The sequence below is a fragment of the Leptopilina boulardi genome, unplaced genomic scaffold (assembly GCF_019393585.1).
Source record: "Leptopilina boulardi isolate dan_hultmark-lab unplaced genomic scaffold, ZJU_Lbou_2.1 LbouV2_151, whole genome shotgun sequence".
Lineage (NCBI taxonomy): Eukaryota > Metazoa > Arthropoda > Insecta > Hymenoptera > Figitidae > Leptopilina > Leptopilina boulardi.
This window is the reverse complement of record NW_026137698.1, coordinates 594,155-620,970: the sequence shown is the minus strand read 5'-3', so window position 1 is coordinate 620,970 and position 26,816 is coordinate 594,155. Positions and strand designations below refer to the sequence as shown.

The following is a 26,816-nucleotide window of genomic DNA, read 5'->3' as shown; positions in this document are numbered from 1 at the left end:
TTTGTAAATATTTTTTATTTAATATTCTTGAATTATATTCTAGTAGGGTTATTCCTAAGGAATATTCTTGGAATATTCCAATTACGTTTTTAAATTTAAAAATATTTTTATTGATAACGAATTGAAATATTCCACATCTTCATATTTTTGAGTGAATTAAAAAATTATAATTTCCCATAAATTATTGGATTTAATCTCACAAATCAGTCATCATCAATGTCTATTTCACTTTCCTGTGAGAAAAAATTGCTTGAAGAACTGATACTACGAGTCAAATCACTTATACTGTATTCTTCATCAGTTGATGTGATTCCTGCTTTCTTTGATTTATTGAATTTTTCGAGATCAACATCCATGGAATTTCTTCTTGCCTTACCCTCTGACAGAGTATTTCGCCACTGGAATGCGTACTTGTGTGGACGTCCTCGTAGCATTGAGGATAAAGCTTCCGCTTGAACTTCCATGAAGTTGTAGATAATCTCCTCCTCTGGACTGTTGAATTGTATCTACAAGAAAATAATGGGACCTTGAGTAACTACGGCTAGAGAGAGACAGAGAGACAGAGAGGTAGAGAGAGAAAGAGAACTTTGACAATAAATCCCATTCCCCCCCGAGTAAGATGTGGAATGTAACGATTTGTCGAGATTAAAGCGACTAGAAACTGGTTCAATTATATTTGACGACGATGACTTTCCCAATATTAAACTTATCTCCGTACGGTTTCCTTTCCTTATCTTGTCCCCAGAAATTGTCAGTAGAATGACCCAAAAAAAGAGGAGCATTAATTAAGAAAATTTACATCTTCTTTTTCTCATAACTCCCGGTTTTAGACTTTGGCGATATTCCCGAATGATTATCTCGAAAATTTTAAAAAAATCACAAATTTCATTTAGACCTAGCTCAGCATCCGCTGGACCAATCAAAAAGTGCCTCATACATTTTTTGAAGACAACTTCCGGGTTAAGACTTTGGCATTATTTTCAGAGCGATTGATTTGAAATATCAAAAAATCACAAATTACATTTTGACCTAGCTCAGCATCCGCTGGACCAATCAAAAAGTGCCCCATACATTTTTTGTAGACAACTTACGGGTTAAGATTTTGGCATTATTTTCAGAGCGATTGATTTGAAATATCAAAAAATCACAAATTACATTTTGACCTAGCTCAGCATCCGCTGGACCAATCAAAAAGTGCGCCATACATTTTTGGTTCAGAACTTTCTTCTAACTACTTTGGTGGTATTCCGAATCGATTATCTCGCAAATTTATTTTTTCGAAATTTTTTCCGAATTTATTTTCACTGTAGCTCAGCATCCGCTGGACCAATCAAAAAGTGCGCCATACATTTTTTGTTCAGAACTTTCTTCTAAATACTTTGGTGGTATTCCGAATCGCTTATCTCGCAAATCAATTTTTTCGAAAATTTTTCCAAAATATTTTTGAGTGTAGCTCAGCATCCGCTGGACCAATCAAAAAGTGCGCCATACATTTTTTGTTCGAAACTATTTCCCTATTTTATTGGTGGTATTCCGAATCGCTTATCTCGCAAATCAATTTTTTCGAAAATTTTTCCAAAATATTTTTGAGTGTAGCTCAGCATCCGCTGGACCAATCAAAAAGTGCGCCATACATTTTTTGTTCGAAACTATTTCCCTATTTTATTGGTGGTATTCCGAATCGATTATCTCACAAATTTATTTTTTCGAAATTTTTTCCGAATTTATTTTCACTGCAGCTCAGCATCCGCTGGACCAATCAAAAAGTGCGCTATACATTTTTTGTTCAGAACTTTCTTCTAACTACTTTGATGGTATTCGAAATCGATTATCTCGCAAATTTATTTTTTCGAAATTTTTTCCAAAATATTTTTGAGTGTAGCTCAGCATCCGCTGGACCAATCGAAAAGTTCTCCATACATTTTTTGTAGACAACTTACGGGTTAAGATTTTGGCATTATTTTCAGAGCGATTGATTTGAAATATCAAAAAATCACAAATTACATTTTGACCTAGCTCAGCATCCGCTGGACCAATCAAAAAGTGCCTCATACATTTTTTGAAGACAACTTCCGGGTTAAGACTTTGGCATTATTTTCAGAGCGATTGATTTGAAATACCAAAAAAATCACAAATTACATTTTGACCTAGCTCAGCATCCACTGGACCAATCAAAAAGTGTCTCATACATTTTTTGAAGACAATAAGGGAAATATTATTTTTAATTTAAAGTATCAAATTCTTTTTTTTTGGCCCAACTAGCGATAGAAAATTTTGTGCCTTGTTTCTTTTTTCTTTCTCTCCTTCCTACACCTTTAAATTTACAAGGTTACAAGTTTTGTTCTTATCTGTAAACTTTGTTAAATTACAAAAATTCTCTCTGATCTTTTAAAATACCTCTTGAGAAGTTTCAAGTTTTGTCGAAGTTGGCGTAGGTTTTTCTTCAGGGACAAACGTGGCGGCGATTGTGTTGGTGGTGGTAGTAGAAACTTTTCTTTGGTGTTGTTCGTAATACTGTTTAGGAAAAAGAAAAGCAGTCGTGTCCTCGAAAATTTTATCTTGAAGTTGTATAATTTTACGGAGTTTACGTTTTTTTGCGTCTACTTCTTGTCTCATTTTTAAAATAGGTGCACAACGTCTTTCTAATTCATTCTTTTTTAAACCTTTTTTCTCAAGAATAATATTTTGCATTCGTTTTAATTCCATTGACATCCAACGCATTCGTGCAACTTCAATAAAATTCATTGACTGTTGTGTCTGTAAAGTATTGTAAATTTTATTAAATTAAAAAAATTTTTTTGTTATAATTAATCTTTGGAATATTTCAGGAAAATTCCATTGGAATATTAGAAAATGAATTATATCACATAATTCTAATAGAATACTTACATAATATTACATTTTAATATTCCGACAATATTAAGAAATATTCCTAAAATATTCCAAAGTTGGACATTTTAATATTCTTGGAATATGGATGGAATATTCCCTCGGAATATTCTTAATATTCCAATATAAAATTCCTAATATTACAGGAGAATATATCTAATATTCTGTTGTAATATTCCTAATATTCCAATGTAATATTCATAATATTACAACAGAATATTTGTAATATAACGGAATATTTTTATATTTCAATGGAATATTGCAGTAATAGTATTAAATTAAATATTTTCAATTACTTTTGGTAAATTATTGGTTTTTGATGTTTCTTGAATTTCTCTGGCATTTTCTTCTTCTACTTCTTTAATTCTTTTTTCATTCTCAAGGTCTGATAGTTTTTTCTTTTCTTCTATAGTTTCAACATTAGATGCACTCCAATTTTTTTGCCATTCTTGAAAATCATTTATCTATTTTTTTGTTGTTGTCGGAAATATTAATTATTAACAAAAGAATAAATTTTCAAATATAAAAATATAATTATTTTAATATATTTTTTTTTGTTTTGACAAATTCGCTTAATGTTAAATAATTTGATAAATAATTTTTGATTAAAAGCAAAAGAAAAAAGAAAGCAATGGAATTTGTAATTTCCAGTAAAATCCCTCGACTACATTTACTGGAATAAATTTGAAAATTCCTTTCTACCGACCACCAAGATTTCAAGTACATTCCTGTTTCAGTAAAAAGCATAGATGGTGCTAAAATTCTAAAACGACTAAATTTAACCCATTTGAGATAAATTGTAATTTTATAGAAAGATATTTTTTTTCTATTTGAGAATTTCACATTAAAAAGAAAAAAAATTTCAATTTCTTTTCATTAAGAACGTCTTCTTTTAATTTAATGAGAGTAAATTTAATTTTCCTTACTACAAAGATCAATGTTTATTCGATTTTATTGTATTTTAAACTCGAAAAAACATGTTCTTTTAAAAAAATCATTCATTAGACAAATAATTAATCAATTGCAATTTATGAGAAAACCTTTTTGAGCTTAATTATTGATTTTTTTAAGAAAATTAAATTTTGTTTTCTCAATTTGTAATATAGTAATAATTAAAGTAATTATTCTTATTATTTTAAAGAAAAGTTAATAAAATAATTAGATATAATTTTGATTGACACTAACTCCCTTCAATGTTCGTCTAATGAAAATTTCCATCCATTTAATATCATTCTCATAATCAGATATTATCGGTGGTGATAAAAATAATCTCAATGCGCCATTATAATCACAAAAAGCAGTGCACTGAGGATTTAGAGGTAATTCGTGATTATAAATTCCCGTAAGAACACCACCTGATAAATTTTGCATAACACTCGCTTCCATACTTTTTGTTGTAAAATTCCAAATTTCAATTGTTCCATCTGAACGTGATACAACTAATATTGTAGGTCGATAAATCCCCCAGGCACATGCTGTATATCTAAAGAAATTAGAAAAAAATTAATTATACATATTTTTACTTTTTGGAATATTTTTTAAGGAATATTTCATATATATATATTCCTATAGAGAATGTTCCATAGGTGTTCCTAAATTATTCCATTTCGTTGGAATTATTCCTTAGAATAATTCCATTAATATTCCTATGATATTCCATTGGAATATTAAAAGTATTTCTAAGGAATATTTCATTCATATTCCGAAAATAATATGATGGAATCACTCTTGGAATTTTCCTTGTGAATATAATAATATTTCATTAAGATATTCCTAATATACTAGTAGAATATTCCTAAATACTTAATTAGAATATTACTGAATATTCCATTAGCAGAATATTCTTATAAATATTTCATTAGGATATTACTAAATATTCCATTAGTAGAATATTCCTATAAATATTTCATTAAGATATTCCCTTAGAACATTACGAATATTTTATATTTAGAATATTATTTATTTAATTTATTATTAATATTGCAAATACGAAAGTGAATTATAAAAAGAAATTAATGTTTGCAAATTGTAATGGAGCAGCTGAAATTATTGTAAATTATTTGAATGTATTTTGTACGAATTATATTACAATTATTACTTCTATTATTATTAATATTATTATTATTGTTGTTATTATTATGCTATTATTAAGCTAAAACCCTTTCGGGGGATTTGAGTCAATGCTATTATAACATTACATACTTGACTGCGCAAATGTAGATTTAATGCCATTGTTAAATCATAATTCAATAATGAAAATATTGAACTTAAATGATTTCCGTTTATAAACAATGAAAGTTTCATAAATATTAATGTATTTAAAATCTATTAAATTATAATTTTATCATGAATATTTTATTTTACATATTTGCAATCGATAATTTAATATTTCTTTTCTATTCTTTGTTTAATTATATATCAATTTATTAATAATATATTATTAATAATAATTTAATGTAATTGTTTTTAATTTGAAAATTATTTAAATTAATTTAAAAAAAAGACAAATAATTATTATTTTTAAAATATAATTGTACCTATATTGCGATCTATTCCAAAAGAATGGTCGGCGAAAATTTTCTTTCCATAATGCAAAAATTTTTCCACCAACAGTCAATATTAAATCAGAGATAAATGATGATCTTACAGCATGAGTAATTGGACCATCGTGAATAATATTTATCCAATTCCATTGACATGTTTCTCGATTTATTAATTGACCAGTTGAAAAATTATAACCCTCCCACGTTATGACTCCGCAATGTCCTGTGGCTGATCCTTAGGAATATTATATGGAATATTATATGAAATATTGTATGGAATATTGTATGGAATATTGTATGGAATATTGTATGGAATATTGTATGGAATATTGTATGGAATATTATATGGAATATTATATGGAATATTATATGGAATATTGAATGGAATATTCATAATATACCAATAAAAATTTTTGCTTCCATGTCGTATATTGGTTTCTTCATAATATTTTTAAAACATTTTCTAAATAAAATGTCATTCTCTTGATTTGAATTATAATTTGTTTGTTCTTTATGAATTTTTGGGAAATATATATTCATTGTTGTTATAATTAAACGACGTCCAAATTCGGGATGAATAATATTTATTATATAATCTGGATGCCAAATACCATCCAATTCCTTATAGGGTGAAATTACTTGAAGTAAAATATCTGGTTTTGGTATTTTTGATTTGTCTCGTTTTATATTTAAATGCTTTCTTTTTTCAAATATTTTTTCTAATCTATTGAATAACATTAAATAATGTTATGAAAACATTAATCTAATAATAAAAAAAAAAAGAAAGAATTAAAATTCATCTGACTTTAAATCCCAAAAAGCAACAGTTCCATCCTCACTGGAAGTGATGAATTGACAGCTCAAATCTGTGGGTGGCGTATCCGCCGGTAAACTAATGATTTTTCCATCTTTGCCAATTTTATTATAACACGGCACCCACGCAATTTGGGTAATTCGACCTTTTTGACTCGCTTGCAAAGCGGATGTTGCCGTGATCTCAATATCCGATGATCCTCTCACACCTTTCATCCAGGACATTAAACTTTTCATGAGTGCTTTATGTCTCATTTGTGATGTTGTATACACTTCGGTTGATTCCAATTTTTCCAATAGATCAGGAATGTGCCAAAGAACGATCTTTAAAAAAAAAATAGGAGGGAAAATAATTTATCTAAAATTTTGCGTTTTTTCAAATAAAGTGTTTGTGGAATATTACAAATATTATTTGGAATATTCCATTCACGTTCAGGAAATATTTGAGTAGAACATTCTTTTGGAATATTCCATTCACGTTTCTGTAATATTCGAGTGGAACATTTCATTCACGTTCCTGGAATATTCGTGTGGAACATTCATTTGGAATATTCCATTCATGTCCCTGTAATATTCGAGTGAAACATTCTTTTGGATTATTGCATTCACGTTCCTGAAATATTCGAGTAGAACATTCTTTTGGAATATTCAATTCACGTTTCTGGAATATTCGAGTGGAACATTTCTTTGTAACATTTCATTCACATTCCTGGAATATTCGTGTGGAACATTCATTTGGAATATTCCATTCATGTCCCTGTAATATTCGAGTGGAACATTCCTTTGGATTATTGCATTCATGTTCCTGAAATATTCGAGTGGAACATTCATTTGGAATATTCCATTGACGTTCCTGGATTCTTCGAGTGGAACATTCCATTTTCATCTAAAAATACTAATTAAAATCGTTTCTGGTTTGATATTTTTTTCTTGCAACATTTTTTTTATAAATGTTTGAGAAGGGGTGTTCCTATTCGTAAATCGTATTCCAAAATAGGGGATGAAAGAAAGGAGGTAAAAGTCGTGTGATAATATTATGATAAGTGTGACGATAAAAAAATGTATTTTTTTCTCGACTTTCTTTTATAATATAATTTGCACTCGGTTGGAAAATAAAAATCATTATTTACTTGGCCATTAGCATAACCGCCAATAATTAGATTTCCATCGTAGGGACAAATGGAGACAGCAGAAATTTCTCGCGGTGAATCAAAAATTAATTTTGGTTGAAGATTATCGGTGAAGGACCATAATAGGGTTTTATGACTTTTTGCAGTTACATTTCGAACCTGTAGGGTAAATTAAAAATTAGTAGAAAAAAAAAATTATCACCGAAAAAAACTCTAAATTTAAGAATATCTTCTTATTGAAGAATATTTGCATTTTATTCTTAAAGCTTTTGTGTAGTATTTTTTCAATGAATTGTTTACCTCATTATCATTTCTAGGTCCAATAAATTTGCTACTCTTGGCAAAATCCGTATAAGCACATACGGCAATTCCAGTTAAAAATGGATGCCAACATAAATCATTAATTACTTTATCCGTACAAAATTTACCATCATAGTAATTTCCATATTCCTTGTAAGCAACTGTCATCATTGTTTCACTATTCTTCTTGGAATGAATGAGATTTACATAATCATTGATGTGTACGTCCCAAGTGGCATTCAACAGCATCTGTATATATTTATATATATAAATTTATACCAGTAGTCAATTTAAACGATTGACTATAAATTTTATTTTTTGTTCTTTTTTTTTGTATTTCGTTATGAAAATTATGACAAGGGTCGAACAAAAAAAAGGTGTATTTCGTGGTGAGAAAGATAATTTCCCAGACAAAATGAGAGCACGGGAAAAATCTATTATGCTCTTACTTTATTACAATTGTGAGAAAAAGAAAGGGGATAGAGAAAAAAAAAAGAAGAGTGTCAGTTTGAATTTACAGATTTCACGTGACTTTACTTATAAAAACCCTTGTGCCACGTGGTACTTAAAATAAAACTTTATATGTTTGATCTACAAATTAAATTTAGATATTTATATAAGAAAAATAATTTCCAACTGAAGGGATTTTTTTTTCAAAATTAATTCTTTTATTTTGTTAATTTAAGTTCGGATGCTGTTGGTCCTATCAAAAAGTGCCTCAAATATTTTTTTTTTTTGTAAAGCACTATCAGGGGTAATTTATCCGCTATGCCCGATAGTTTATATTCTCAAAATTTAAACTTTTTGATACCAACAGCATTCGAGCTACAATGGACCAAAATTTTCGAAATTTAAAATTAATCATATTAATTTTTATTTAATTTTATTTAATTTTAATTATATATATATTACAATTTTTATTATATTATAATTGAAATAGTTTTTGGTGTAATCTCACTTGACATTATGTCCATAAAAAATTTTTTTCATCATTTTATCGGTGAAATAAAAAAAAAAATTTTTTTTTATGAAAGACTGACTGAATTTCAATTGTCATGGAATTAGTGATGATTGATTAATCGTGGTACTAAAACAAAGTCCTGAAGTTAAAAAAAATAAAAAAGATTGAAAAGAAAATGGTTTTTTCAGTACTTTTTACTGCGGGTCGTCAAATTCTGCGAAAAAGATACGCGTCTTTTATGGCAATATCGGTTTATGATGGTAGCATGAGAGAGAGAAAAAAAAAGAGAGAGAGAGAGGTGAATTTTCTCTAGTTGGAGGATCGTAAATGTAATTAAATTTCCCCCACTTCTCATTCCACTGGTAAAGGAGTAAAGAAGATTTTAATAACCAAATTGATATTACAACGATACCTATATAAGATGAGAGGGAAACTTTTAGGTAAAGTAACTCGGAATCTTAGTTTTCCATTGCTTTTCATTATACAAGGTTCGCGTTGTAATACTATGTATATAGGAGCATTTAGGAGAATTTTCGAAATATTCAAGTCAATTAAGGGACTTTTAGTTGATGGAAAATTACAGTCTTTTGGTTAAGTTTAGTGAGAATTAAATATTAAGTAAGTTATAATTAATTATGTTAATTTTTAATTTTCAACTTATACCAGAAATTCCACTTTTTTTTTTTGTTGGTTTATTTGTTTGTAAATAATTAATTACCTCGTTAGTTATATAGTGATCGTGTTTCTTGAGAAATTTGTTTAGAGATTGAGATTTGCTCGCAGAAAGTTTGAAATGATCAAATGTAGAATATTCCATCGAGTGCTGAGACCATGTATTCGTTTGAAATTTAGTTACGGTTTGAGTTTCGTTATCAATGAAAGTTGGAGTTACTTGGACAGCAGTATCGTTTAAAAGCTTTGAAACATTTTCGAAGGACTCACGGTAAGGATTTAGTTTAACGTAACCGTCCCTTTGATCGTCAACATCACGATTCGATAATATTACACGTCTCTTCATTAATTTTCCCTTCATTTCCATCTAGTTTACGATAATAATTCATTAATTATTTACAATGATGACAAATTATCCATTTTTTATTAGAAATTTTGTTTTTAATTCTCCATTAATTTTTTTTTTTAGTAATTAAAATTGTTTTGTTTGTTTTAAAAACCTCAATTTGAAGAAGTGGTCTATTATATTTGACAATATTATTGTCAACTTCAATTTTACTACCAAATTCAATCCAATCGTTGGGAATTTTATGAACGGCATTTTTAACACGACTTTCTTGATTTAATCTTTGAAATTCAATTTGACGTATAACAGAATCGCGTCCAGCTTCAGTGAGACAAATATAAAATTGACCATCCTCAATAATTGACGATGGTGCATAGCCAATTAAAATTTTTGTATCAGGAAAAGTTTCAATTTCTTCTTTAACATCTAAAAAGTCACTGCTCTCATCATGAAGATCAATATTGTCCTCAATTAATTCCTTTTTTATGTAAATCCATGGATATTCGGTAGTGACATTTTCACCGATTACACAGCCAACGATTTTTTGTGTCAAAGGTGATAAATCAATTCTCGCGATGCCTGGTATACCCTATTGGGAATTGATTGATTAATTAATTAAATTAAGTGATTTGCAATTTCGTGAGTGAAAAATAAAAAAGAAATTATTTATTTACTTTTTTTTTTTTAGAGAATTTTTATTTTACTCATTGTCAGTTTTTCAAAATCACTAAATTTTTTTTTAATTGTCATTTTATAATTTTTATTTTGACGAATTTAAAAATAAAAAAAAACCAAAAGTGTTAATTAAAAAGTGTAAAAATGATTAAGTAGTTAACCGTAGAATGGGAATAGCGAACACTCTTATTGATTTCCTCTGAATCCACCTTTTTCAATTTAGAAACAGTTGCTTCAGATTTGTAAGAATCTAGATTATAGATCGATTTTCTTTTGTTCTTTAATTCTTCAGTTGATTTTTCCTTTTTCAAATCTGTGGAAAAAAAATGATATTCAACTAAAAAAAACTTTATTTACTTGATTTTGTCAATTTTTTTTTTTAAAGAAAAATTTTACGTTCAAAAATGTTTTTTTCTAACCTTTCGTTTCTTCCGGCAATCTATCAATTTGTATGATTTTATTCGTTTGTGAAAAATGAACTCGTCGAAATTTGCCTGTTTCAAATTTTTTGTTGTTTTCAAATTCATCTTCATTTTCATATTCACAATTTTCGTCCTCCTCCTCCTCATCTTGATATTCTTCAAAATCAAATTCATATTCTATTTCATCATCAGTTTGTACATCTCGGTGACCTCGAGAAATATGAATATCTTTTTCTAAATCAGATTCTTCTTCTTCGTAATTTTCTTCCAAGTCCTTATTCATGCCGCACGTTTATCTTACAGAGATGAGAGAGAGAGAGAAACCCTTCGATTTTCTGATTGAATTCACTTTACAGACTGTATATTTTTTTTATGACCTCACGCCTTGTTCTTTTGATTATTATTAGAAATGTCTCAGAATGAAAATAGAAAGAAAGAAATGTCGCAGACTGTAAATACTGAAAGATGCAAAGATTCTTAATAAAACAAATGATATGATAAAAGTTTAAATTATTTAAACGTAACCTCGTATTTAAAAATTGTTACAATTCCTTCGTAGTTATCGAATTATTTCACAAATTTGATTATTTTTTTTTATTAATTTTTTTCAAAAAATAATTTAAAATAATAACGATAATAATAATAATAATTTAACAATTATTATTCGATGTTACGTACATGTAGTTTTATAATTTGTTTTTTCAATTTACAAAACAATTCTCAATTGCAAAATTTTTCCAATAATGAAAATAATAATTTTAGTTTTGTAAAAAGTTTAACTTTTCACATTCATCTTTATGTGTAATGAAAAAAAAATGACAAAACATACTCATGGAGGAAAAATTGTATTTCTATTTCTCAACTTTTCATAATTAACGTTAATGACACAAGAAGAAGTTTTTTCAGCTTTTTCTACGAATTGTAAGCTTTTTCACATTAATCATGTGTCCGGGCGCAAAAAAAAGTGGGTCAAAATTTTTCCCCATTTTTCTTACGTTAATCCATATAAAGAGTTTATAAAGTTGATAAATTAACAAATTTTCTGACATGCAAAAAAAAAAAAAAAGAAAACAACAACGTTTGACATTTTTATTTATTTTTAATAATCTCTCAATACTTTTTTTATTTCTCTCAAAATAATTTATTTTTTATTATTATTATTATTATTATTTATTATATATTTATGTCTTTAAATAATTTTTTGCAAGACGTACAAAATATGCAAATTTTTATTATTTTATGAATAAGAAATTTGCAAAAAAATTATTATTATTATTATCCATTATGATGAAAAATGGTATGTAATATCAATTTCTCTACTGTGCTGCGTACAATATTTTTTATTATCCATTTTGATAATCGTGAATTAGCGGTTTATGAAGGAAATGAAACTAAAGTACATTCATGATATGCATATTACATGTTGTAAAACATTTTCTTTTTTGCTTCTTTTTTTTATAGGAAGTTTACGTCAATTTTTCTAGCGAGCGTATATGAAATAAATCAAAATTAAAAATCTTGTGAACGCAAATATATTTGAAATTGCAGTAAACAAAATAAAAAAAAATGTTTCACTTTTTTTTATTACTTAAGGGCATTTTAAATAGTGTTTGAATAATTAAAAAAAAAGTAAAAACGGAAGGTAACGTTTAATTAAAAATTTTACCAAGATTTTGTAGTACGTTTTTTGAAAATTCATATTTTTTATTTTATTATATATTAGCATAAAATTATGATTGTTTAATCATAAATTTTAATGAAAATTAAATACAAGGAAATTGATATTATATTTTCTTTCACGTATCACGTCTCTTCTCTTGCACACATATACACACTGGTAGAATTTGTAATATAACCTGGCAGTAGTTCACATACACTCCAATCCAAAATGAAGCCTGAAGCTAACCACCAGAACCGGAATTGCCCAACATGCTTGTAGATATTTCCTTGCACTTCCTTCTTTTCTCTCTGTCTCTCTTTTGCTCTCCTTCTCTCTTTAAAGTTACTTCTGCACTTACTGAAGGAGAAATACCCCCCCCCTCTCTCTCTGTCAGGATATCATTGCTTTGCCGTGGCTCTATGTTGAAATTAGTTTTCAGGATTATTTTGCGCGCCACGAGTCCGTTGCGATTGCCTCTTACCTTTCTCAGCGTAGAGAGACAGAGAGAACCCCTTTCTAAAACATCATCTCTTCTATTTCACACTCAATCTTCAACCACAATTGGTCCTTAAATCTAACTAACAATTTCTTGATAAACTTTAAATTATAATGGCAAAAAAACCGCCTTTTTTTTGCAAAAAGTTATGCCCAAAAGTGGTAATTTGTTTCAGAAACTCCTCTTCTTTTCATGTAATAGAATATAAGGTAAATTTATGCCAGGGGCGTGGATTCCAAAAGCCACGCCTAATAGTGAGTCTGGCTTTCTAATAGTTACGCCCACGTTAGAAGTGAATAGAAGTTTAGACAAATTTATACAAATAGGCATGTCTTCCAAAAGCCACGCTCAATAATGGGAGTGACTTTAGAATAGGAGTGGTTTACGAAGGAAACGCCTATCAGCTGGAATTAGTGCCGAAAGTTTACACCCATTGGTGGGAGTGGTTAACGAAGGAAACGTCCATTAGCGGGATCATTTCAAGTTTACGCCTACTAGAGGGTGTGGTTAACAATAGAAACGCCCATTAGTGGTTGTGGTTTATATATAGTAGAAAGTTTACGCCCCCTGTAGGAGTGGTTTATAACACCCATTAGCGGGGATTAGTATCAAATGTTTACGCCCAGTGATGGGAGTGGTTTACGAAATGTACGCCCATTAGCGGGTTTAGTGTCGAATGTTTACGCCCACTGGTGGGAGTGGTTTACGAAGGGAACGCCCATTGACTTGGATTATTGCCATAAGTTTACGCCCACATGCCGGGAATGATTAACGAAAGGAACGCCCATTAGCGGGATTATTATTTCATGTTTACGCCTACTAGTTAACAAAGGAAACGCCCATCAGTGAGTGTGACTTTTTATTAAGTAGAAAGTTTACGCCCATTAATGAGAGTGGTTTACTAATGAAACGCCCATTAGCGGGAATTATTGCCAAACCCAAATCCCATTGGAGGGATTATTATTTCAAGTTTACGCCTACTAGTTGGAGTGAGAAACAAAGAAATCGCTCATCAGTGGGTGTGGTTTTTAAAAATGACGCCTACAAGTGGGAGTGATTTTCGAAGGATAAGTGTTGTAGTAAGAGTTGTTTAGTAGAAATATTTAATTAAAAAGGAAGTAAAATTTACAAATAAAAAAAATTGACTTTTTTACTTTAGCTTTTTGGAAATTTATTAGTTTTTCTTATGAAATATTATTTCTGTTTTAAAACAAATTTAATTACCGGAGCTTTCTTTATCGTTTTTCTTTTTTTTTTGAGTGAATATTTCGTTTTTTCTTTCTCGCGGAAAATGCAAGCTTTCTCTCTCTCTCTCTCTTTCTCTCCTTAATTCATGAGCTTTTGCCGAGCAAGAAATCCGTGTAATATCGTTTTAACGAACGTGCTGCGATAACTGAGCGTCTTAGCAGCGATTGCTCTTTTTCAGAATGTCTTGCCTGGTCTCTCTCTTTCCCTCTGTTGCTTTCTCTCGCTCTTTCTTTATTCCTCTTGAGAAGATCTGGAAAAAAAGAAATAGTCTTGATTTTTCACTTTTATTGCAACTTTTGGATATAGTTCCGAATAGCACATACCTCCGATTTCAATAAAACTTAGTATCCCTACGTAATTTGGTGCGCTGATTACCAAAATCATAGTGAAAATTGGCGGAAATTTAATTATCATGGTAAAAACCATAAAAAACACCATAAAATCATGGTTTTTTTCGATTATCTCGTAAAAAACAAAAAACTTCGAAAAAAGTTTTAGACGAAAGTTGTAGATCTCTAAAAAACACACATTTCATGTTTTATGCATTTTTTACCAAAAGTCATTATTTTTCGAGAAAAACGCAAAATAGTAAACACGGCCTTCGGCCGCGTAAGGTACTGCTCGCTTCTCTTTTTAAGAAATCTTGGCGAGAGGGGGTGGATGTGTCCGAAAGTAATTTGCAGAAATTGTGGGGTGGAGTCTACAGCAGCGGTAAACGCAAAATAGTAAACACGGCCTTCGGCCGCGTAAGGTACTGCTCGCTTTTCTTTTTAAAAAAACCTTGGCGAGAGGGGGTGGATATGGCCGAAAGTATTTTGCGGAATTCGTTGGATCCTGAGTAATGGTGAATATGATAATTTCTGCAAATTACTTTCGGACACATCCACCCCCTCTCGCCAAGATTTCTTAAAAAGAGAAGCGAGCAGTACCTTACGCGGCCGAAGGCCGTGTTTACTATTTTGCGTTTTTCTCGAAAAATAATGACTTTTGGTAAAAAATGCATAAAACATGAAATGTGTGTTTTTTAGAGATCTACAACTTTCGTCTAAAACTTTTTTCGAAGTTTTTTGTTTTTTACGAGATAATCGAAAAAAACCATGATTTTATGGTGTTTTTTATGGTTTTTACCATGATAATTAAATTTCCGCCAATTTTCACTATGATTTTCGTAATCAGCGCACCAAATTACGTAGGGATACCAAGTTTTATCGAAATCAGAGGTATGTGCTATTCGGAACTGCACCCCAACTTTTTAAAAAGGAAATAATTTTTGATTAATATAACGATAATTTGTGAAATTAGAACAGCAACAAAAAAGAAAGTTATTAACAACATTTTGATAATAAACGATTTATGAACAATATAAGAAAAGTTTCTTTAGAATATAGAAAATAATTTGAAAACTTGAGAAATAGCTTTTTGAGTTTAATTTATATATGAAAGTTTTGTTTTGTCTATATAATACATTTTGAAGTAATGTAACAATGTTTCTTAAGGGTAAAGGTTGACAAGAATTAATTTGCCATTAGGATGTGCATTACTGACATTGTTTAACGATGTGTGCATAATTGGTGTTAGAAGTGAAATAGGAAAAGGCGTTCAAGTGGCAGTTGGTAAGTTGGAAACTTGATGAAACATTAAATCTTCGGTTGCAAATTTGCCTTTGGAAATTCACTGTGACGTGAGACGAAGAGCTTAATGCATAAGAAGAGGTTTAAGATAGAGTGAGAGAGAGAGAGAGAGGGAAGGAGATAGTATATACAGAGCTTGAGAGAGAAAGAAAGAGAGAGATTGTCCTAGAATGTAGAATACAAGGACATTTTGAAACACAAGCTTATCAAAACTAACGTGTTCTAAACTCATCGAAAACAAAGAAAATGAGATGTTTTTTTTTTAATTTAACGATAATGTTTCAATTTATTTTTTTTCTCTTGGATCATATTTTTGTCGCAAACGTAAAATAATACATACATATTTATTAAAAAAAAAACTATATAAGTATTATATAAATAACTAAAATTAAAATATTTATAACCTCAAGCAATATATAAAAATGTCATTCGTGCAATTTAATAAATTAATGAATATTTTTAACATTTTTAAATTTTTTCATCCGTAATAAAAAAAATTAGTGGGGTAAAAAAATTTCTTTTTCAAAATAAAAAAAATCGCATAAATAAGACCTGACGTAGACAATAAAATTCTCTCGAATTAACAGTAATTCTATATCGCTAAGAGCTTTTCATCACATTTTTAGTTTGAAATCTCTCTTTCTCTCTCTGTCTCTCATTTGACACATTTTAAAATTATTGCTTCAATAAATCCATGATGAACTATTGCTAAAATTAAATCAATCATTGCAATATTTTTCATCTTTAAATCTAAACGCATTTATTAATATTCAGATATATATATGAGAGATTCTTTTTCAATCGCCCCAGCCCAAAAAGTCAATGTTCTGGGATTGGCTTCATACTTTGGTAAATTGTTGTCCTATATGATAGTAATAAATCCCTAAAATATAAATTAATTAAAAAAATATTTGTAGAAAGTAGAGGGGGTTGAAGTTTTGACGTTAAGGGTAACATTGTCATTTTCAAATCCGTTTAACTATGACAAAAGTTAATGGATTTTAATTTATCTATAATGAATTTTATTGCATTTTTCACGTACTTTTCAAAAATGTATATAAAATTAAAAAAAAAAAATTTTTAACCCCTTTTTTGTCAAAATCAACCCTTATTTTTCGATTTTCACCCCTTCGGGTATTTTTTTTTTTTTTTTTTTATTTTCATTGGAAAGCTGAGGTTTTTTCCGATGAGCTATGTAAATATGAAAATGGGACAACAATAATTTTGTGAGTAACAGAATATTAAAGTAGGCGGTGCCGATAAGGGGTGTACCTGGAGATCATCTTTGAGGATTTAGATAGGCACCGCCTAATTTAATATTATGTTTCTCACAAAATTATTGTTGTCCCTTTTTCATATTTACATAGCTCATGGGAAAAAACCTCAGCTTTCCAATGAAAATAAAAAAAAAACAAAAAAAAATTCCCGAAGGGGTGAAAATCGAAAAACAAGGGTTGATTTTGACAAAAAAGGGGTTAAAAATTTTTTTTTTTAAATTTCATATACATTTTTGAAAAGTACGTGAAAAATGCAATAAAATTCATTATAGATAAATTAAAATCCATTAACTTTTGTCATAGTTATACAGATTTGAAAATGACAATGTTACCCTTAACGGCACCCTTATCGGCACCGCCTACTTTAATATTCTGTTTCTCACAAAATTATTGTTGTCCCATTTTCATATTTACATAGCTCATCGGAAAAAACCTCAGCTTTCCAATGAAAATAAAAAAAAAAAAAAAAAAAATACCCGAAGGGGTGAAAATCGAAAAATAAGGGTTGATTTTGACAAAAAAGGGGTTAAAAATTTTTTTTTTTAAATTTTATATACATTTTTGAAAAGTACGTGAAAAATGCAATAAAATTCATTATAGATAAATTAAAATCCATTAACTTTTGTCATAGTTAAACGGATTTGAAAATGACAATGTTACCCTTAACGTCAAAACTTCAACCCCCTCTACTTTCTACAAATATTTTTTTAATGAGTTTATATTTTAGGGATTTATTACTATCATATAGGACAACACTTTACCAAAGTATGAAGCCAATCCCAGAACATTGACTTTTTGGGCTGGGGCGATTGAAAAAGAATCTCTCATATATAAATTGTAGCTGAAAATTCCATGCTTTTGAATAATAAAAAAGAAAGGAAAGAAAAGCGAGAAAGGTGTGAATTTATTTTTATACAGTGGAGTTGGTATAAATATATATTTTTATCGTGTAGTACCTATACCCCCCTCTCCATTGTGCACACGTACAGTAGGGATGTTACAAGCCGCACTGACATGTCTCATGTCCCTTGGATATGGTGTTGGAATGTGTGCGATTGTTAAACATTGAAAATATTAAGTCGACTAGTTCATGTACGAGGTAGATTCTAGTTTTATGTGTTGGAGTTTTAACTGGTTCAATCCCCCCCCCATTATTTCTCTATTTTTCTCTCGTGGGGTGACATGAGAGGGTATATCAACAAATGACATACCCAGTGACTGCTAGATATTTCCAAAAAATTCCAATATATTAATCCTAAACATTTCCAAATATTATACTACAATATTCCTAAGTACTCCATTTAATATTCCTAAACATTCCAATATAATATTCCTAAATATTCCAGTATAGAAGACAACTTTAAAGACGAAATTCTAAATAATTGAGGTTCTTTGGAAAATTGTTTTTGAAGGGAAAGCGTGCGCTGTCAACTGGTTCATCTCGCTAAACGTATTCGAATTAATTGCCTGGACCAGGGGCGACTGTATTCAATCAGTAAGCTGATCATCAGGAGAGAGAGAGAGAAATAACTATCCATATAGTAGTTTGAGCAGGTAGACGCAGGTACGCTTCCAGTTTATATGGTTCACAGACGCCTGTGATCCGGTGAACCGATCACGGCAACGATATAATCCATTCGCGTCGTTCACCTAGTGCTCGCCCCGTACCACTTGGACGGTTCAGATAATTGAAAATTAACCAACCACCACCAACCAATCCATCCATGCATCTGTGAACTATCCTCTAATCACCACCTCGACACAAGGACCCATCGTCCTCGTTATCTCTCTCTCTCTCACTCCCTCCATCGAGATACACTCCAAAGCTAATAAGTAATCGTTGCTTTCTCTACTCTTGCAGAGAACAGACACACACAATTGCATCCCAAGAGGAAAAGTATCTAATGGTGCGATTCTAATACCAGTAGTAAATTGTTACGTCTCAAATGATCTGATTTCTTCACAAAAACTCGTCCTATTAGAAAACGATTGAAAATTTTAAATGGGGCTCTGTTCGTGGCCACGATAGTTTTCCCTGTTTGAAAACGATGTTCTGAATAAGCCGTGTTTCTAAATTACGTTCTGTAAAAAAGTTATTAAAATATTATTAAGTTAAAATGATAAAATTTTAAACAAGGGCCTGGTAGGGCTCAAGTCGGGAATCCCCAAATGGAACCCCACAGAAGAAACTCTATTTTATCCCGATGAAAATTTACTAGATTCTTAATGACATTTTATTTTGTTTTTTGGCTAATTTTCACATTATCATCATATCAGAAGGTTTAATTTATAATTATATTATAATTAATTTATCTTCGATGTTAATTTTTATTCTTATTTTTGTATCGTTAAATTGTAAAAAGGAAATGATAAAAATTTCAAACAATCAGAGGAAGTATTAAATATTTAACTAATTATTCGAATGATTTAATTATTCACTTTTTTTTAAAAGAGTTTTTTATCTTACTTTAGCAAAATTAAAATTTAATTATATACTAAAAATATTTCTGATACTCAAAATTATATAAAATTATATAATTATAATTCCGTTAATAAATAAATATTGATTATTTTCTTATTGGTTGTAAATATATATATATATATATAGGAAAAAAGAAAAAAGGCGTCTCAACGTCTTCAGGTGATCAGTCAGGTTCTACTCCTTTATCTTTTATTTTATCCCATCCCTCTAAACTCTTTCTGCCAGTTTCACTTCGTTGTGTCTTTCAATTTCCCCTCTTCCTTCTTTCTTCTATTTTTTCGTTTGTGAACACGAGATCCTTTCCATCTTGTTAGTAACCTGACGCTTTTTTCAATCCATTACCTTGTTTAAAAACTCTCACTTATTTTATAAAATGTTATTTATGTTTTTTTATTTCTCTTTTCCTTTAAATTGTTCCAAACAACGTATTGTGTTCCACCCCCACTCCCCCCTTCTATCTACCTATCTCTATCTGTCCCCTTGTCTTTATATATTGCACAACATACAAATTCAAATTGGTTATTTCTCGTCTACTTTTGATAAACAAAACCTTCTGCTTCATAAGATATCTGTGAAAATTTATAGGGAAGTTTTTTTTCCAAAAATCTAAAATTTATTTTGATGTAGCTCAGCATACGCTGGAACAATCAAAATATGCCCCATACATTTTTTGATCGAAACTTTTTCCCTATTTTATTGGTGGTATTCCGAATCGATTATCTCGCACAGTGGTCCTCAAGCATCGACAGGTTCGACTAAAATGGATCCAAAAATTGACTGAACAAGCTTTTAAAAGACTATTCGTAGATGTAAAAACTGGTTTTCATAAAATCCTAGCTGATCGTTTTCTCGAAAAAACTCAAAATTAAGTTTCACGAAATGTATTTTTAACATTGTATTATATACTGTTCAATAATCAACAATTATATCTTTAATGTTCTTTGGTAAACCATTTTAGTGCACAGTACGTACTCACTAAGCATTAATATATTTGACTTATAGTAAAATAAATACAAAAGCTTGTAGAATAGCTCATTAGATTACTCTTTATAGACTCTAAAACGACTTTGTCTGAAATCAAAACCAATTTTTTTCGAAATATTTTTAAACTGCGTTTTACAATAATTTTTTATATTTTAAGATTACCATTATGCTTAACTTATCATTTAAGCTTTATTTATCTATTTATATTTAAGTTGAAATTCCATTCATTCATCCATTCATAACAATGTATTTGTGCATTAGTTTAGTAACGTTTTGTAACAACTGACTGATTAACTTATTGCTTGTGCTCAAGACCAATTGCTTTTTCTCTATTTTAAAATGAGTTCACATGAGGAGAACCGGAAGAAAATATGTGCACCTTGCGGTCAGAAAATTGCTTTTAGAAAGGTTAAACCAGAAAAGTTTCTTATAAACAAAAAGTTCACTAATTTAATTAAAAAACTTATCAACAATAGTTTTAATTTAAATGATGAGAAATTTTTATTAAGCATTTGTAGAATATGCTATCTTACTTTTCTTGATTACGAAAAAAGTATCTTTAAAAGGCCAATTTAAATTAAAATTATTGTTGATAAATTTTTTAATTACATAAATTAGTTAACTTTTTGTTTATAAGAAACTTTTCTGGTTTAACCTTTCTAAAAGCAATTTTCTGACCGCAAGGTGCACATATTTTCTTCCGGTTCTCCTCATGTGAACTCATTTTAAAATAGAGAAAAAGCAATTGGTCTTGAGCACAAGCAATAAGTTAATCAGTCAGTTGTTACAAAACGTTACTAAACTAATGCACAAATACATTGTTATGAATGGATGAATGAATGGAATTTCAACTTAAATATAAATAGATAAATAAAGCTTAAATGATAAGTTAAGCATAATGGTAATCTTAAAATATAAAAAATTATTGTAAAACGCAGTTTAAAAATATTTCGAAAAAAATTGGTTTTGATTTCAGACAAAGTCGTTTTAGAGTCTATAAAGAGTAATCTAATGAGCTATTCTACAAGCTTTTGTATTTATTTTACTATAAGTCAAATATATTAATGCTTAGTGAGTACGTACTGTGCACTAAAATGGTTTACCAAAGAACATTAAAGATATAATTGTTGATTATTGAACAGTATATAATACAATGTTAAAAATACATTTCGTGAAACTTAATTTTGAGTTTTTACCAGAAAACGATCAGCTAGGATTTTATGAAAACCAGTTTTTACATCTACGAATAGTCTTTTAAAAGCTTGTTCATTCAATTTTTGGATCCATTTTAGTTGAACCTGTCGATGCTTGAGGACCACTGTGCTCGCAAATTTATTTTTTCGAAATTTTTTCCGAATTTATTTTCACTGTAGCTCAGCATCCGCTGGACCAATCGAAAAGTGCGCCATACATTTTTCGTTCCGAAGTTTTTGACTATTTTGTTTGTGGTGTTCCGGATCGATTATCTCGCAAAATTATTTTTTCGAAATTCTTTCCGAATTTATTTTCACTGTAGCTCAGCATCCGCTGGACCAATCGAAAAGTGCGCCATACATTTTTCGTTCAGAACTTTCTTCTAACTACTTTGGTATTATTCCGAATCGATTATCTCGCAAATTAATTTTTTCGGAAATTTTTCCAAAATATTTTTGAGTGTAGCTCAGCATCCGCTGGACCAATCAAAAAGTGCGCCATACATTTTTCGTTCAGAACTTTTTGACTATTTTGTTTGTGGTATTCCGAATCGATTATCTCGCAAATTTATTTTTTCGAAATTTTTTCCGAATTCATTTTCACTGTAGCTCAGCATCCGCTGGACCAATCAAAAAGTGCGCCATACATTTTTCGTTCAGAACTTTCTTCTAACTACTTTGGCGGTATTCCCGAACGATTATCTCGCAAATTTAATTTTTCTAAATATTTTCCAAATTTGTTTTCTAGTGTAGCTCAGCATCCGCTGGACCAATCAAAAAGTGTGCCATACATTTTTTGTTCGAAACTTTTTCCCTATTTTATTGGCGGTATTCCTGAGCGATTATCTCGCGAATTTAATTTTTCGAAAAATTTTCCAAAATGTTTTTGAGTGTAGCTCAGCATCCGCTGGACCAATCTAAAAGTGCGCCATACATTTTTTGTTCGAGACTCCCGGTTAAGACTTTGCCGTATTCCCGATCAATTATCTCGCAAATTTAATTTTTCGTAATTTTTTAAAAAATTTATCTGTGTGTAGCTCAGCATCCGCAGGACCAATCAAAAAGTGCGCCATACATTTTTTGTTCCAAACTTTTTGACTATTTTATTGGTGGTATTCCGGATAGATTATCTCGCAGATTTAATTTTTCGAAATTTTTTCCAAAATATTTTTGAGTGTAGCTCAGCATCCGCTGGACCAATCAAAAAGTGCGCTATACATTTTTTGTTCGAAACTTTTTCCCTATTTTATTGGTGGTATTCCGGAACGATTATCTCGCAAATTTAATTTTTCGAAATTTTTTAAAAAATTTATCTGAGTGTAGCTCAGCATCCGCTGGACCAATCAAAAAGTGCGCCATACATTTTTTGTTCGAGACTCCCGGGTTAAGACTTTGGCGGTATTCCCGAACGATTATCTTGCAAATTTAATTTTTCGAAATTTTTTAAAAAATTTATCTGAGTGTAGCTCAGCATCCGCTGGACCAATCAAAAAGTGCGCTATACATTTTTTGTTCGAAACTTTTTCCCTATTTTATTGGTGGTATTCCGGAACGATTATCTCGCAAATTTAATTTTTCGAAATTTTTTAAAAAATTTATCTGAGTGTAGCTCAGCATCCGCTGGACCAATCAAAAAGTGCGCCATACATTTTTTGTTCGAGACTCCCGGGTTAAGACTTTGGCGGTATTCCCGAACGATTATCTTGCAAATTTAATTTTTTGAAATTTTTTCCAAATTATTTTTGAGTGTAGCTCAGCATCCGCTGGACCAATCTAAAAGTGCGCCATACATTTTTTGTTCAGAACTTTCTTCTAATCACTATGGCGGTATTCCCGAACGATTATCTTGCAAATTAAATTTTTCTTAATTTTTTCCAAATTTGTTTTCTGGTGTAGCTCAGCATCCGCTGGACCAATCAAAAAGTGCGCCATACATTTTTTGTTCGCTACTTTTTGCTAAAGACTTTAGCGGTATTCCCGAACGATTATCTCTAAAATTTAATTTTTCGAAAATTTTTCATAAGTTTATTTGAGTGTAGCTCAGCATCCGCTGGACCAATCAAAAAGTGCGCTATACATTTTTTGTTCGAAACTTTTTCCCTATTTTATTGGTGGTATTCCGGAACGATTATCTCGCAAATTTAATTTTTCGAAATTTTTTAAAAAATTTATCTGAGTGTAGCTCAGCATCCGCTGGACCAATCAAAAAGTGCGCCATACATTTTTTGTTCGAGACTCCCGGGTTAAGACTTTGGCGGTATTCCCGAACGATTATCTTGCAAATTTAATTTTTCGAAATTTTTTAAAAAATTTATCTGAGTGTAGCTCAGCATCCGCTGGACCAATCAAAAAGTGCGCCATACATTTTTTGTTCGCTACTTTTTGCTAAAGACTTTAGCGGTATTCCCGAACGATTATCTCTAAAATTTAATTTTTCGAAAATTTTTCATAAGTTTATTTGAGTGTAGCTCAGCATCCGCTGGACCAATCAAAAAGTGCGCTATACATTTTTTGTTCGAAACTTTTTCCCTATTTTATTGGTGGTATTCCGGAACGATTATCTCGCAAATTTAATTTTTCGAAATTTTTTAAAAAATTTATCTGTGTGTAGCTCAGCATCCGCTGGACCAATCAAAAAGTGCGCCATACATTTTTTGTTCGAGACTCCCGGGTTAAGACTTTGGCGGTATTCCCGAACGATTATCTTGCAAATTTAATTTTTTGAAATTTTTTCCAAATTATTTTTGAGTGTAGCTCAGCATCCGCTGGACCAATCTAAAAGTGCGCCATACATTTTTTGTTCAGAACTTTCTTCTAATCACTATGGCGGTGTTCCCGAACGATTATCTTGCAAATTAAATTTTTCTTAATTTTTTCCAAATTTGTTTTCTGGTGTAGCTCAGCATCCGCTGGACCAATCAAAAAGTGCGCCATACATTTTTTGTTCGCTACTTTTTGCTAAAGACTTTAGCGGTATTCCCGAACGATTATCTCTAAAATTTAATTTTTCGAAAATTTTTCATAAGTTTATTTGAGTGTAGCTCAGCATCCGCTGGACCAATCAAAAAGTGCGCTATACATTTTTTGTTCGAAACTTTTTCCCTATTTTATTGGTGGTATTCCGGAACGATTATCTCGCAAATTTAATTTTTCGAAATTTTTTAAAAAATTTATCTGAGTGTAGCTCAGCATCCGCTGGACCAATCTAAAAGTGCGCCATACATTTTTTGTTCAGAACTTTCTTCTAATCACTATGGCGGTATTCCCGAACGATTATCTTGCAAATTTAATTTTTCTTAATTTTTTCCAAATTTGTTTTCTGGTGTAGCTCAGCATCCGTTGGACCAATCAAAAAGTGCGCCAAACATTTTTTGTTCGCTACTTTTTGCTAAAGACTTTAGCGGTATTCCCGAACGATTATCTCTAAAATTTAATTTTTCGAAAATTTTTCATAAGTTTATTTGAGTGTAGCTCAGCATCCGCTGGACCAATCAAAAAGTGCGCTATACATTTTTTGTTCGAAACTTTTTCCCTTTTTTATTGGTGGTATTCCGGAACGATTATCTCGCAAATTTAATTTTTCGAAATTTTTTAAAAAATTTATCTGAGTGTAGCTCAGCATCCGCTGGACCAATTAAAAAGTGCGCCAAACATTTTTTGTTCGAGACTCCCGGGTTAAGACTTTGGCGGTATTCCCGAACGATTATCTTGCAAATTTAATTTTTTGAAATTTTTTCCAAATTATTTTTGAGTGTAGCTCAGCATCCGCTGGACCAATCTAAAAGTGCGCCATACATTTTTCGTTCAGAACTTTCTTCTAACTACTTTGGCGGTATTCCCGAACGATTATCTCGCAAATTTAATTTTTCTAAATATTTTCCAAATTTGTTTTCTAGTGTAGCTCAGCATCCGCTGGACCAATCGAAAAGTGCGCCATACATTTTTCGTTCAGAACTTTCTTCTAACTACTTTGGTATTATTCCGAATCGATTATCTCGCAAATTAATTTTTTCGGAAATTTTTCCAAAATATTTTTGAGTGTAGCTCAGCATCCGCTGGACCAATCAAAAAGTGCGCCATACATTTTTCGTTCAGAACTTTTTGACTATTTTGTTTGTGGTATTCCGAATCGATTATCTCGCAAATTTATTTTTTCGAAATTTTTTCCGAATTCATTTTCACTGTAGCTCAGCATCCGCTGGACCAATCAAAAAGTGCGCCATACATTTTTCGTTCAGAACTTTCTTCTAACTACTTTGGCGGTATTCCCGAACGATTATCTCGCAAATTTAATTTTTCTAAATATTTTCCAAATTTGTTTTCTAGTGTAGCTCAGCATCCGCTGGACCAATCAAAAAGTGTGCCATACATTTTTTGTTCGAAACTTTTTCCCTATTTTATTGGCGGTATTCCTGAGCGATTATCTCGCGAATTTAATTTTTCGAAAAATTTTCCAAAATGTTTTTGAGTGTAGCTCAGCATCCGCTGGACCAATCTAAAAGTGCGCCATACATTTTTTGTTCGAGACTCCCGGTTAAGACTTTGCCGTATTCCCGATCAATTATCTCGCAAATTTAATTTTTCGTAATTTTTTAAAAAATTTATCTGTGTGTAGCTCAGCATCCGCAGGACCAATCAAAAAGTGCGCCATACATTTTTAGTTCCAAACTTTTTGACTATTTTATTGGTGGTATTCCGGATAGATTATCTCGCAGATTTAATTTTTCGAAATTTTTTCCAAAATATTTTTGAGTGTAGCTCAGCATCCGCTGGACCAATCAAAAAGTGCGCTATACATTTTTTGTTCGAAACTTTTTCCCTATTTTATTGGTGGTATTCCGGAACGATTATCTCGCAAATTTAATTTTTCGAAATTTTTTAAAAAATTTATCTGAGTGTAGCTCAGCATCCGCTGGACCAATCAAAAAGTGCGCCATACATTTTTTGTTCGAGACTCCCGGGTTAAGACTTTGGCGGTATTCCCGAACGATTATCTTGCAAATTTAATTTATTGAAATTTTTTTCCAAATTATTTTTGAGTGTAGCTCAGCATCCGCTGGACCAATCTAAAAGTGCGCCATACATTTTTTGTTC

General features: G+C 30.5%; 1 protein-coding gene and 1 long non-coding RNA gene across 2 annotated transcripts in view; one reads left to right on the top strand and one right to left on the bottom strand.

The window, feature by feature from the left end:
- Positions 1-26,816, top strand: part of LOC127276712 (uncharacterized) — a 152,258-nt gene that overhangs the window by 72,739 nt on the left and 52,703 nt on the right. The gene's annotated exons all lie outside the window — the stretch shown is intronic.
- Positions 130-11,187, bottom strand: LOC127276692 (dynein axonemal intermediate chain 3-like). Its single transcript, XM_051297296.1, has 13 exons — positions 10,749-11,187; positions 10,491-10,642; positions 9,809-10,243; positions 9,355-9,675; positions 7,676-7,924; positions 7,376-7,534; positions 6,238-6,569; positions 5,834-6,156; positions 5,427-5,667; positions 4,075-4,372; positions 3,186-3,353; positions 2,398-2,757; positions 130-506 (listed from the first exon to the last, which is right to left on the bottom strand). Exons 1-13 carry the CDS (start codon positions 11,032-11,034, stop codon positions 204-206), a joined length of 3,627 nt encoding a protein of 1,208 aa, XP_051153253.1. The 5' UTR covers positions 11,035-11,187; the 3' UTR covers positions 130-203.